General features: G+C 49.9%; 1 protein-coding gene across 1 annotated transcript; it reads left to right on the top strand.

Moving 5' to 3' along the window:
* The first annotated feature begins 2,797 nt into the window (after positions 1–2,797).
* Positions 2,798–9,160, top strand: Spon2 (spondin 2). The gene is made up of 6 exons (XM_027387225.2): positions 2,798–3,083; positions 3,582–3,801; positions 4,196–4,419; positions 4,491–4,682; positions 5,291–5,465; positions 8,444–9,160. The coding sequence occupies exons 2-6, from the start codon at positions 3,585–3,587 to the stop codon at positions 8,626–8,628; spliced, it is 993 nt and encodes a 330-aa protein (XP_027243026.1). The 5' UTR covers positions 2,798–3,083; positions 3,582–3,584; the 3' UTR covers positions 8,629–9,160.
* Positions 9,161–14,743: the final 5,583 nt, after the last annotated feature.

The raw sequence follows: 14,743 nt of genomic DNA, 5'->3' as shown, positions 1-14,743 counted from the left end.
GTTAGAGGGGCGATTTGAAATCTGACCTAGAGTAGTGACATGGGAGACAGGAAAGCAGAGAGGCCAGCGTGGAGGGAAGGAAGCAGTTGGGCAGCATTGCCTTGGGGGACAAGTTCCTGAGCTGGTTGGGCCAGCAGCCAACTTTGAAGCCCAGCTGCCTGCATAACTCTACAAGTTGTGCCCAGAAGCCTAGTCCAGAGTCTGCCTTCAGCCTGCTTCTGCCTCTGTGAGCACTTAACATCCTACAGCAAAACTCAGGCTGCTTTCAAGCTGGGATGGATTTCCCTCTCTGCAGGAGATGAAAGTAAAGCCATAAAGGGGGCTAAAAGGCTAGTGTGAGTGAGAAGATTGTCCTCTGGGCTGGGATGGCTGCAGGCTTTCCCTGAGACCTGAAGGGCTCAAAACCAGATTGGGGAGCTCTCTTTAGGTAGAGGGACTGCAAGCAAAGACCCAGTGCTGGGAATGCTCAGTGCCTAGCTGAAAGGGGAGGGGAGCTCATGAGAGAGCTACTCTGGTGGCCCCATTCTGGAGTCAACCTCTAGAAAGCAGAGGGCTGACTCTGACTCTTTGGGGGCTGGCATGTGTGGTATCTGAGGGGCACCTGGCAGCCAGACGTGCCTGAAGCCTGTGTGCACTGTAGGAGACAGCAGCCCCGTGGGTGGGGAATCCCAAGCTTGAGTCAGCAGATGTGGCTTGGGAGCATGTCTCTGCCCGGGTCAGGCCTAGGGGCCTGTGCCACACCTAGGGAGGGGTGTAGGTAGGCCCTGAAAGAGCCGTTGTTATGCCATGGCAGAATCCTTTCCATGTCCCATCATGTCCATGAAACTTCTAAGGCATTTTTCCTCCCCAGGGGGATACTGCCACCACTAAAGGGAATTCTTACCTGGCTATCCTCCTGCCTAGCCCTCCTTGGGCAGCCCTTGGCTTGGCAGCTGCAACACTGCTTGGAGGTGACAGGCTTTGGCCATTCTCATTGCGCAAACCAGTGGATCCCCAAGTCACACAGACATCATGGACTGGAGGCTGGGAAAGGAGCCTCCTGCTGCGTTGGGCTGGGGTTGTTAGCTACAGTCTGGCCCTATGGAATGGAGTGAGCCTTAGGGCCTCTGCCTGGACATGGGGCAGGAGCTGGACTGAAGTTGTCCACAGTGACTCCTGGCTGGATAGGAGTCATTTCCTATCCTCTTCCTAGGACCCTAAGCTCCTATTAATGGAGACTGGCCTGACTAGTTTTAGGTACAGCCCTGTAGCTGCTCCTAAGGACTCCACACACACAGGGGAATGCGATGTTTATCTTCATGTGTATACTCTATTCACCTGCTTAAAAAGCACAAGCAGTTATCCCTCCTCCCCTCTCCAGCAACACTGTGAGAGTCCTGGCCCTCCCATCCCAAGTATCTCTTGTCAGAAGTAAGAAACCTGGATTTTGTGACAAGCATGGTCCATAGTTAGTTCTAGAACACAAGGCAGGTTACGGGGAAAGAGGCCTCTGAGTCAAAGGTCAGTATTTGTGTGTAGTGATAAAGATCCTTCAGGCTACAAGGTCAAGTTCATCTCATAAGAGCATCTGTCTATCTCTGCCTGTTCTCTGTCAAAAGGGACAGTAGGATTTTCCAAGTTGTTTTAGGGCACCTTTATATAAAAAGCAGAAGAAACTCCTTGTCCTAATGTCCATTCAGGCTGGATTGTCTTCATGTCTTCACTCTGCATCCTTATTGAATGAGCTGTAGTAGATATAGTAGTCCAGCCATCTTCTCTTAGGAATTTGTACTGCTGACAAGCCATGCCGCAGTTCTAATCAATTTGTGAAATATATCTATCTACTCAGCTTAAGACATTGTGCAATTTCCGTTAACACAGAATAGCTTTGCTATTTTAAGTGAGTTATGTTTTCTTTGTACTTGCTGTGACTTGATAAGCATGGAGAGCTAGAACCCACAGACAAAGGCCTCAGGTGATTTGGTGACCTTAGAGCCTGGAAGCCAGTGCCAACACTCCGACAGCTTCAGAAGTGCTAGAGCAGTTTGTCTTTGGCCTCTAGGCCTGGAGCCTAGATGCTGTGTTCACTCTGTGGCTGTGTTATTTATTTGAAATGAGGGTGAAGTCATTTGCTTTGTTTGCATTCTAGCCTCGTTTGATTCTATTTATTCTCTCTCACTGTCTGTCTGACAGTGAAACATTAACTTGTTCCAAACCCAGAATGTGTTTTGGATCAGCTCTCTGGATATTTTGGTGTGTGGGGGACCCGGCAGAGGCTGAGTAAGATGTCTCCACTCCCCTTTCTCCTTAGTTCCTAGGCTCCACAGTAGCTTTGAAAGTATTTTCCTGACCCTGAGCGGCAGTAAAGTCCAGAATCTAGTACCCAATCCAAAGGAGGGACAGTGGCTGGAGGAGAGGAGGAAGCACACCGATGAGGGGCCTTGACAACCTGAGCTGTTCAGAAACACTTTGGCTGTCAGTATGGGCCTTTACTGTTGTGTAGCCCAGGCCCTGATGAGAAAGAGGTGACTGACTGGCTGAAACCCAGAGCCCCAAAGCCTACTACAGTTGAGCTGGTGACCTGGGGCGCCCCAGCACCTCCTGCAATACATACATACTTGTCAAATGGAAAATGTGGGCCACATTCTGGTTACATCTGTGGCAAAGTTCAGACAGGCACCAGTGTGGTCGCTGGCCCCAGACTCCCATCCTTGAACACAGAGCTCCTTGCAACAACCACCCAGAGGAGGAGGGAGGAGGGCGGAGAGAGAGGGAAGAAAGAGGGAAAGACAAAGAAAGGGGTGCGGCAGGGCAGCAGCTAGCCCGAGGGGGCGGAGAGTGAGCTCAGCCTGGAGCAGGTCATTGCATTCAGAACTCTGGGAGGGTTGAGAAGAACAGCTCCTGCTCAAACAGAAAAGCCTCTTGCTTCCTTGTCTCAAGTCCCCTCTGCCACTTTCTGGGACCCAGCACTGAGCAGAAGACAGGAAGAGCTAGACCTCTCTATTGGCCAGAGATACTAACCTTGGGCATAAATAGGATCTCGGGGCTCTGGGACCAGGCCTACAGCTGACAGCCCAGCAACCTGCCTCTGCTGCTCCGGCCAGGTGAGTGAGGTGTACACATCCAAAGAGGGCCTGGGGCTCCTGGACCAGAATTCTGTAACACTCTAGACACTACACTGGGGGCTGGGCATGACCTGAGCTTTGCTGACCCAGTCACGTGCATAGCTAGTGCATGAAGAGTATGCACCAGGCACACTTCACAGTGGTGGAGACACAGCCTGGAGCATCAGGAGGTGTGTGGCTCCTGCGTGCTGCACTCGGCAGAGATGGCTGTAAGATGTTGAGGCTCTTTCTGTGCCTGCAAGTTACACTGAGGTTCTTGTAGACAGGCAGTGAAACTAACCACGTACCCCATAACCTGGTGCCCTTCTCTTGCCTGGATGGAATTGGGAAAACTCTTGCAGGCACATTCTGGGGACCCAGGAGTTTGTCTGCAGGCATTTCACCAATCTGGGAATTCATACTGTTCTCTTCTAGGGCCTGGGGGGCAGGGACCTTCTTGGGACTAAAGATGCCAACACTTCTTTCCCTCTACTGTAGGTGATGGAAAACGTGAGTTTTTCCCTGGGCAGAGCTCTTTGGGCCTTCCTCCTGGCCATGCTAGGCTCCGCCACAGGCCAGCCGCTGGGGGGAGAATCCGTCTGCACAGCCCGGCCTCTGGCTAGATACAGCATCACTTTCACTGGCAAGTGGAGCCAGACGGCATTCCCCAAGCAGTATCCTCTGTTCCGGCCCCCTGCACAGTGGTCCTCCCTGCTGGGTAAGGGCACCTTTCCTCCTCTGCCCCACCTGGGAGGTTACAGGGCAGAAAGCAGTACCTGCTGGCTTCACAGCATACAGCACAGGTCGTTCTCAACTAAGAAACTCCCAACACAAAAGACATTTGCTAAATACCTACCATACTAGTGGCTGGTGGAGGGCAGAGTGGTCACAGGAAGGCTGGTGGGACACCAGCCATCCAGCCAGGTGTGTCCTAACAACCTAGTCTCTCTGTGTTAGGAGTGGATGTGGCTCCCTGCCATTCAGCAAGGAAGCTGAAATTTTGGGGGGGGGAAGCATGGTGTCCACTGGGGGCAGCCACATGGGATTGAAGTCTATAGCCCCCACAGCTACCCATCCCAGCTGGCTACTGATGCAGTCAGGCTTTTGCACAGGGGCAGCTCACAGCTCCGACTATAACATGTGGAGGAAGAACGAGTATGTCAGCAATGGGCTGAGGGACTTTGCTGAGCGTGGAGAGGCCTGGGCACTGATGAAAGAGATTGAAGCTGCAGGAGAGAAGCTCCAGAGTGTGCATGCGGTATTCTCAGCCCCCGCTGTCCCCAGCGGGACGGGGCAGACTTCTGCAGAGCTAGAGGTGCACCCTCGGCACTCGCTGGTAAGTCACTGCTAGCTGAGGAGAGGGTGTGTCCTGAGGCTGCAGCTGCTGAGCCTTCTGGTCCCATCCAGGTGTCCTTCGTGGTACGAATTGTCCCTAGTCCTGACTGGTTTGTGGGCATTGACAGCCTGGATCTGTGTGAGGGAGGCCGCTGGAAGGAGCAGGTGGTCCTCGATCTTTACCCCCATGACGCAGGGACAGACAGCGGCTTCACCTTCTCCTCCCCTAACTTTGCAACCATCCCACAGGACACGGTGACTGAGGTAAGTAGTCCACAGCCTTTGCCCCACTGCATAGGCTGCATAGTCACCCCCCCCCCCACGCACACTGCATAGGCAGCTCTGTACTCTGAGTTGGGTGGCCTGGTTGTGAGGATTTGTGAGGACAGGGCAAAGGCTTTGGCCTGCCCCGGGCAGACCCCTAGGTACCACAGGCTTCAGCTCCTTCTGAAAAAATAATACTGTTTCTGGTGGCTTCTGGTTAAGAGTGGGATACTTCTCTCCCTGGGATCTGGCAGTATTATGGAGAGAAGGGCAAGATACGGGGCCTTGCACAGCACTTCCTTTCCAGTGAGGAGGCAGAAGTAGTTCTGCCTGGTGCGTGACCAGGAGCTCTGTGGACAAGTGTCCCAGCTGAGGTGCAGTGTTGCCTCTGGGAGACAGAAGGAATGCTAGTCTTCCCAACCTTGGGGAGAGGTCATGTGGGCACCTCCAGCTATGCTGGGCTTGAGAGGCACTCAGATGAGACCCAAGTTGGGAGTGTTTGCTGGCAATGTCCTGCTTGATGCTGGGTACTGACTCTGGAAGCCAAACACACACTTGAAAGTGGGACTCCTAGATCACTGTGCCAGCTCTCTTTTCCTGTCATCCAGATAACATCCTCATCTCCCAGTCACCCAGCAAACTCATTCTACTACCCACGCCTGAAGTCTTTGCCTCCCATTGCCAAAGTGACCTTCGTGCGGCTACGGCAGAGTCCCAGGGCCTTTGCTCCACCTTCCCTGGACCTGGCCAGCAGGGGCAATGAAATTGTTGACAGCCTTTCAGGTAATTTCCGTGTTTTCTATCTTCTGCTAACCCCAGGTAGACAGGCTGGAAAAGTGTGCTGGATATCTTGGGTCACTACTCCATGTCACCACTGGCTGAATTGGGGTGAGAAGACACAACTGAATTTATGCCCTGGAACCTGTGGGGTATATGTCATCCAAGGTCATACACTAGGTCCTAAAGACCAGTCTAAGGCACAACATGTGAGTTCCTTCTGTCCCAGGTTAGCCTTGTTTATAGCATGTCTCTGAGTCTACAGAATCTTCCAGGCTTCCAAGATCACAGGAAACTTGAGCCTGAGCAATTTCAAAGGGGAATTCTTGTCACTCTTTAGGAGACGGTATTAATTTTTAAAGGTTTAGAATTTGGTGAATTCAAAGACTATAAATATAACTCTGACAATACCTACTGTTGAAACACCCTGAACAAAGGAAAAGGACCCCAGCTATAGTTAGGAAGCAGTATGCATCAGAAACTCACCCAGTGACCTGCATGTCGCAACCCATGGGGACGGAAGTGAAAACTCACTGAGTTAGGTTCCAACTGTGCCTCCACTGACTGAGACGGCAGAGGGCATTGGTGGAAGCATGGCATTCATGATGCTCCTATGGGGGCTTGGGCCCTGCCTGGCTAGGGCCAGTGCAGAGTTCACAATTCACCAGAGCCAGCAAGGGTTCTCATCTTTCTATAAACAATTTGAGAGTCTCCTAATAGGCACCTTGGGCATTCATCCCTCCGGGGCATCAGCTGGAGCTGAGAGAGCTGTGCATTGAGGGTGAGAATCATAGTTCCCTCACTGCACAGCAGCCTCCAGCCAGTCAGATGCCCAGCGGCCCTTTCGTGAGGGCACAGAGAATGACTGGGCCCTTTGAGGATGTGTGTCCCCAGTTCTTAACACTGGAAGAGTAGAGTGTGCCTCTCATCTGTTAGCAGGCCCACGATGGGCAAGAACACCTTCAGGCTGGCGTAACTTATTTTCTTAAGGAGCTGGAATCAGCCAAGATCTGCTAAGCTTCAGAGCCATTTCTACTGTTGGCAAGAACTGAAGGGGCTCAGCTGCCAACTCACTTTCCTGGCCACTTGGCATGGTCTCCGCCCTGATGCATTGGCCAGGCCAGGGTCAGGCAGCAGGATGGGCTTGTTGATGGGCTATGTAGTGTAGGCATTTGAGGTGTGTGTCTCCCACCCCCATTCTTGATGGACAGTCCTGTCAACACTGGACAGTGGCATCACCCGGTCAGACATGGTACAGTCTTGTGGGAAGAGCCACTTGCAGGCAGGCCACGGGAGAGGTCCTTTTGCCCCACCATTGGGCAGCCAGCCACCTAATCAGGCCTGGGAAGGTAGCATGCTGGGAGTGCAGGGGACACTGCAAAGGAAGGGAAGGCAAGGACAGCAGGTGGAGGATGGCATGGAGAGGGAAGGGTGGATGTGGATGGAACCCTCTGCTCTGTGGGGACCACATCTCTGGTGACAGGGAACTTTAGGGAATTCTACCTATAGTATCAATCTGGATGGCATAGGAGCCAATTGGGCATTTCCCTACCCAGTATAGCTGAGGAACACAACATGGCACATTGTCACAAGGTGTCTCCTGTCCTGAAAAGCCATTGGCTATAGCTAGGGTTTCTCACATCTGCCTACCTAATGTGTTCTTCCTAATTCCCTCATGTCCTCATGACTGCCAACCTGCCAGTAGGGGCAGAATACCTGGCCTGGCCCACATGAGTTTCTCTTGCTACTTTTGGCTCCCCAACAGTAGACACCAGACCTTGCCTGAGGTGAGTGTATCCAGGAAGCTCTCACCAGGCTCTGCCTCTGCACCTCTCTTGCTTTTGATCACACACGGTTTATCCTAGGCCTGTTCCTCACAGGGATCTACAGGGTCCAAGAGCCCCACTTGGGAAGCTCTCCCTGCAGACCAGGGCTGCTGCAAGCATTCCCAGTCAAGCCGAGCCTTGGCTGCTACTTCACTATCAGGAAGCTGGGAAGGACTCAGTCTTGTTGCCCTATCTAGAAGATGGGGGCTCAGGTGTCTCATCCAGGCTGGCTAGAGCCCTCACTCTCAGGCAAGGTTCTGAGCAAAAGTTGGGTCTTTGTAGCCCCGCCCCACCCTTCCTTCTGTGGAGAGGGCTGTATCAGGAGTGGCCTACTGCATCTACTAAAATACCCCAGGTCTGCATCTGACATCCCCAGCCTTCTTATGTTCCTTTCTGAATTCTTCTAACATCTGACTTGCTTCTTGGAGTCTCACACATTGATTGCAGCAGCACAAGGACCCTAAAAATGGGGTCCTGCCCTAGGAGCTGCTAGCCTGGCTGCTGCTGCCAGTGCTACACTGTCCTCTCATGACTCCAGTGGTGGTGGCTGGGCTCCTGGCCTCCTGCAGGTGATTGTCCTTGCTGACCGACTGGCTGGTTTAACATGTTGTGAATACAGGGACATTTGCATTTTGCTCTGGAAAATGGAAATTACCAGGTTATTTAGCCATAACTCCAAATTGATTGTTTTTAAATGTGTGAGTATAATAGAAGCAGAGGAGACATAATAAAAAGGAACACTATTGAAAATGTTTGCGCCTCCTGAAGGAGTAAGGTCCCACAACCCAAAGGGTTTCCTGGCATTCGTAAGACTTCAGAAATGTCAGTTATGAAGGTCACTGTGGTCAGAGACACCTCCCCTCAGAAAGGTCCTCACTGTTGTGATGTCTCTTCCATAGCTGGTAAGATCCCAAGACTCACACTGTCACAAGTCACCCAGCGTTTCTCAAAGGATCAACTCCAGCCAAGAATTTGGTTGTTTGCATCTATATCAGTGATACCCATCATGCATCTTGTTCTACACTCCTGAGAAAAGCATTTCTTTCAGACTTTGGAACAAAGTTGTCTCCTGAGATGGGTGCACATGTAGGGATAATTATGTCTGCTTTTTCTAAGTGTCTCCTTATACTCATTGGGTCTCCCCTGTGCTTTGTCCAGTTCCAGAGACACCGCTGGACTGCGAGGTTTCCCTGTGGTCATCCTGGGGATTGTGTGGAGGACCATGTGGAAAGTTGGGAGCCAAGAGCAGAACTCGTTATGTCCGTGTTCAGCCTGCTAACAATGGGACCCCCTGCCCTGAGCTTGAAGAAAAGGCTGAGTGTGCCCCCGATAACTGTGTCTAAACCCAGAGTCTAGTAGCCAGCTCTTGGGGTCTCCTCAAGCCTTGGAATCAGATCTAGGCCCCAAAGGGTTCCCGGGAGGTGTGTGCAGACAGGCTTGGGCAGTTTTGCACCATTTCCCACCATGGCTGGACTGATGAATGCTCTGGACACAGAGGTCCTCAGTGGCAGGTAAGAGACAGGCTGCTTCTCCCACTGTGTGCTCCCTGAGGCTCGTGATCTGCTCTACACAATGTCCTGTGTGACTTATTACTGTGGTGGGAGGCTGCCTTTGATGAAGACAGCAGGCACGCCAGGAACAGGTAGAGGATGCTGTAAGCCTGTGAGCCCCACAAACACACTGTGTCAGATACCTCAGGCCTGACTGCCACTGCACCTGCTCCTGGAGGCCAACAATGCAACTTCACATCGGTCTGGCTTCAAACCGGGGTGACCATAGGAGAAAAAGATGAAGAGGGGCAGTTTCAGGAACTTGGCTGTCTTGTGTCACTGGTCCTTTGCATTTGAATAAAGGCTGTGTTCCCCACAAATGCCAGAGGGGGTGCTCCCACCTCTTCCTGGACACCTTGCGGCAGAGGTACTCATGGGTATGTACAAATAGAGATCACTTGCTCACAAGTACCTGCAGCGATGTAATGGCTGCAGAGTGGGTGCTGAGCCGGAAATGAGGAGGCAGACTCATGGAACCCGTGCCGAGGCTTCAGCTGTCAGACAAAGCAGCATGAAAGCAGCACTCACACGTTCCAGACTCTGCCACACAAAGACAGTGTGACATGATGGGATGCTCAGAGCAGCATCCAGAGATCTGTCACACTACAGGGGCCCTTCCCACAGAGAAACAACTCTGCTGGCTATGAACAGGTGTCTCTTGGGAACCTACCCTCATATGTGTCCCTTGTGCCAGCTTTCTGTCATTGTGACAAAATAGCTGAGACAACCAACTTATAGAGAGGAGAGGACTGTTTAGTCTCGTTTTGAGCATTTCAGTGGATGGTCCTGCAGCGCTACTGTTTAGGAGCCCAGATGAGGTAGTGAATCATGGCAAGGAGGGCACAGCGAAGCAAAGCCACTTGCCTTGTTACTGGCATAACGGGGGAGGAGTAATAACAAGGTCTGATTACCTCCTTCTAAGATGCTTCCCAATGACTTAGGGACTCCCAATAGGCCCTGCTTCTCAAAGGTCCCACCATCTCATAGTGAATCAGTCTCAACACATGGGCTTTATAGACATTCTGGATGCAAACTGAATCAGCCATGAGGGCTCACTTGGGTCTGCCAGGGCCTTTCTTATGGGTCAGGACTGCGCACTCCTCCTACCACTGAATTCTGAAGTCACTCTAGCATCTGACTCTAGGCTAGAGGCATTCCAGGGATATCCTCCTAGCCCTGTTTCATCAAGTTGGATATGAAGAGCATGTCCTTCTTGCTTCAAGGGGATCTGGTGGACTTCTCTTCTGACTGGCAGAGACCTTTACCCCTGATGCTCCCAGAGTCAGGTTCCAGGCCAACTTCCTACCATTAGATATCTTATTCTCATTGAAAATTCTTGACTATAAACCAAGATTTATATTCACAGGGTCACAAGTCTGGAGATTGTCATGGAGATCTGAGAAACCACCATTAAAATCTTGGCTTAAGCATTTAAGAGGCAGAGACAGGAGGACTGCCATGAGTTTGAGGATAGCCTGGGATACATAGGGGGTTAGAGTGAGATCTTATCTCAAATAATAAAAAGGAAGGAAGAAAAAGTTTTTCTTTAAAGTTCCCTGAGGGTAACACCAGAGGAACTTTAGAGTAAGGAACATAAGACTGCTTAGAGGCCGTACTGGATATGTCCCCAGGAACATTTGGTCACCAGTTCAAGATACACACTGAACACCAACCCTCATGCCTTCAGCCATGGTATTGGCAAACTGTAAGGACAGACCCAGGAGACACTGGGGTTAGAATGAACAGTCCCAGGATATCAGTGGGGTGTGTCACACAAGGAACTCAGAACCCAAAATGATGACAATTATGAGACCAGATTCACAAAGTCATGTGCTGCTATGGAGTCTCCAAAATCCATGAGAACACTGAGTCTGGTGGAGACTCTTCTGGATGCCACATCTGCCACCCTCCCCTTGTGGAACTTGGTGGTGGATGGGGCCCCACCAGAGTTCTGGACAGAGAGCAGTGAGAGGTGGGAAGGCAGGAGTGGGAAGAGCGATGCCCTCAGATTCACCCAGCAAGGTCACTGAGATCTCTGTGGAAGTGGTGCGAGGGACACATATGGGCTTGTCTATTGACAAGTCAACATAAATACAGATCGATATTTGGCCTGCCTTCCAGTTGATCCCATCCCAGTCATCTCATAGAAGGGAAGTTCTGAACAAGGAAGGAAGCCACACAGAAGGTCCTGTAGAGGGTCTGTGACCTTGTCATGCCCTGAACAGTGTAGAGTAGTTGAAGGTACATGGGCCAAATGAAGTGACCTGGTATCTGTGCATGTTTGCAGACTGCTCAGTCCACTGGCCATATCATATAGTATTGGGTGTTGAGTGACTGTAGAAGGCTGCACACAAGATAAAGGGAAGCGTGGATGATGGCCCTGCTGTGCTCTGCAACAGCAGGTGATGGGCAGGCTGGAGGGGAGCGGCTGTGGCACTGCAAGGAGGAATGTGGAGATGGTGGGAGCAGTGGACACTGGCATCACTGAAATGCTGCCCCAGGATCCCAGAGAGGAGCATCCTCCACCCACACAGGACAGCCAGTTTCCTCTATCTGGATGGACATACCCTCAGAGACACTACCCTTTCCAGAGTTTTCTCTATACTTCCAAAAATAAGAAAGCCAAAGAACTGAACCAGGATGGTATCTTAGTTCAGTTTTCTAATGCCATGACAAAACACCATAACCAAAAGCAACTTGGGGATGAAAGTTTATTTTAGCTTACAACTCTCAGTCACAGTCCATCACTGAGTAAAGTCAAAGAAGGAACTCAAGCAGGGCAGGAATCTGGAGGCAGGAACTGAGGCAGAAGCCAAGGAGGGTGCTGCTTACTTGCTCCCTATGGCTTGCTCAGCCTGCTTTCTTCTGTAACTCAGGGCCACCAGCCTAGAGGTGGCACCACCCACAGTGAGCTGGGCCCCCCTGCATCAATTATTAATCAAGAAAAATGCTCCACAGTCTTGCCTACAGACAATCTGATGGAGGTACTTTTCTTAATTGAGGTTCCTCTTCTCAAATACCTCTAGCTTGTGTCAAGTTGAACCCCACCCCCCACCACACCCCCGCAAACAAAAAGTCCAGGACATTGTGTTAGTTTGTGTATGTGTGTGTGCCCTGACAAAGATGTGGAAGTTGGTTCTCTCCTTCCACCTTCAAGTGGGTTCCAGGGATTTAACTTAGGTGTCAAATGTGAATGGCAAGTGCCTTTACCCTCTGAGCTGTCTCACCATCCCATATATTTACTAGCTTTTCTTGTATATACAAATTATCATTTTTGAGCCATGCTAACCTCTTATATAATAAAGACATCAAAAATAAGCTGAACAAAGCAAACAGACAAGATGTCCCAAACCCTTAATAATGAGAACAACTGAGATAATAGCCATACTTAAATGACTAAAGACTTAATTCAGTGGTGGAATATTTTCCCAACACCTGCAAGGTCCTGGGTTCCATTTCCAGCACCATCAAGATCCCCACAATACATGAGGCATACTTGGGATGAAAAGGAATCCCTTGGATAACTTTACTACACACACACACACACACACACTTCTAAGGAAATTAGTAAAGATTTAAAGAGAATGACGAAGAAATATTAGCATTTAGCCATCTGGCATGACTCTCTAGAAACTATTATAGGTCTATTGAAAAATAAAATAAATAATTATGTGAATACCCGTGATGTCTGATCTTTATTGCCAACTTGACTACATGTAGAATTATGATGGTGATGATGATGATGATGATGATGGAGAGCGCACGCATATGTGTGTGTGTGTGTGTGTGTGTGTGTGTGTGTGTATGGGTGTGTGTGTATGGGTGTGTATGGGTGTGTGTGTGTGTGTGTGTATGTGTGTGTATGGGTGTGTGGCAGTGAGTGTGTGTGTTTCATGATCACATACAGAGGTCAAATGACAACTCATTTTTCTCCTTCTACCTTTATGTGGAAGGATCACACACAAAGTAAACCACAGAGGAAAGAAGCCCAGACAGCCAGGTCCAGGCTTGGACAGTGTGCCCTAACTCTTTCAGAAGAGGAGGGTTAATGTAAAGGAGGAAGACTTAACAGAGAGCACAGGCCAGGGGAAAAGAAAGCACGGCCTATGGGAGGGACAGCAAACCTGGCTCCAATATGAGGTAGATTCAGAGTGCAATATAGATGAAGAAAACCTGTGTTACCATAGCCCCTGCAGCGTCCCAGGAATGTGCCTAAACACAGATCCACCCAATACCAACCCCCAAAACAACAACAAAAATCTCAACAGCTGTCTCTTTATTACACTACTGGGACCAGGCAGAACAGAGAATTTCACGTGACTCCCAACATTAGTCCGTGCAAGAGAGCTAGGAGATACCTATGTTAGTGGTGGCAACCCTGAAGTATGCCGACCTCCGAATACTCACAAGCTTAGGGGCAGTGTGGTCAGAATCCAATCTCTATGCAAACTGAGTGTATTTCCTCATTTCCCCACTTGTTTCAAAGTGACTTGTAATTGAGTATTAAAGCATTCTTACACAGTAAACTCTAAAAATGTGTGTTCAGGACTGGGGTATAGCTTTGTGATAAAGAACAAACATGTGTGAGGTCTTGAGTTCAGTCCCCGTTACTGCAAAACAAAACAAAACAAAATGAAACAAGGGTGTGAACAGAAACTGGAGGACTCGACATAATGGCCATCCGTAGTTCAGTTAATTGGACTCTCCCCAGGTCATACTGTCAGGCTCAGTGACACACTCATGGGGCTGTAGCAAGCCACCTGGCTTGGGTCCTTTAGTTCCATCAAAATGTAAAATACCTATAGGTGAAGAGAAATGCTTCAGTGGTGGTAGTCTCGGGTCCTCAATGCCTAGGACCTAGCATCTGGCTTGGTACATCCAGAGGCTTATACTTCCTCGTCCTGAGAGCTAGGAGAATTTTGCTCTAGAGTCTACCTGCCATAAGCCTCTACCTCACCACTCCAGACAGTTTTCATCCTCTGTAGATGACATTAAAGGGCATTCACAGTAAAGACTTCATGGAAGTTCAACATGGAACAACTCCAATGGCATTTAAACCAGAGGATGTGAGTCCCTCTGCTCTGCATCAGAGTGATCTCTGTCAGCTTCTGAATGTCTACAACTGTTCTAAAATAAAAGGCTTTAAAAAGCTAGGCATGGTGGTGCAATACATAACCCCAGTATTTAGAAGGCCGATTGGGAGGATCATGGGTTTGAAGCCAATTTAGACTACATAGGAAGTTGAAGGCCAGCCTGGCCTCTATAGCAAGACCTGTTAGTAGAAGAGGAGGAGGAGGGAGAAGAAAAGCAGGAGGAGGAGGGAGAAGAAAAGCAGGAGGAGGAGCACCAGCAGGAGGAGGAGGGAGAAGAGGAGGAGGAGCAGGAAGAGGAGGAAGGCTTAAAAACACCAAATTCCACTGGCTGGCCATGTAGTTCAGTGGTAGAGTGCTTGCCTAGCATGAAAGAGGTCCTGGGTTTAATACTTTTAGTACCACTAAAAGGAGAGTGACACTGGATAGTGACCTAACAGATCACTAAGGGACTGTCACTAACTGTCTTATGAGTCTTCTCCAGGTAAGGCCTCCGTTAAAATCCATGCTCTTTCTGGGCATGGTGGCACAGGGGCAGAGGCAGGCATATATCTATGAATTTGAATCCATCCTGGTCTACAGAATGAGTTCCAGGACAGGTAGGCAGGGCTAACACAGAGAGAACCCTGTCTCAACAAAACAAAACAAAACAAAACAAAACCCAACCAACCAACCAAACAAACAAAAATCCTAAAACAAAAACAAAAAATAAAATAAAATAAAAATCCAGGTTCTTCCCACTTCTCAGTGCAGAGAAGTGGGAACTATGAGCCCCAGTGACTGGAAGGGCCACAGGAAGTTACCAAGCTACCAAGTTT

The sequence above is a fragment of the Cricetulus griseus genome (genome assembly GCF_003668045.3).
Source record: "Cricetulus griseus strain 17A/GY chromosome 1 unlocalized genomic scaffold, alternate assembly CriGri-PICRH-1.0 chr1_1, whole genome shotgun sequence".
NCBI classification, from domain to species: domain Eukaryota; kingdom Metazoa; phylum Chordata; class Mammalia; order Rodentia; family Cricetidae; genus Cricetulus; species Cricetulus griseus.
Note: the sequence above shows the minus strand (reverse complement) of the source record. Positions and strands in the feature narration are given on the sequence as shown.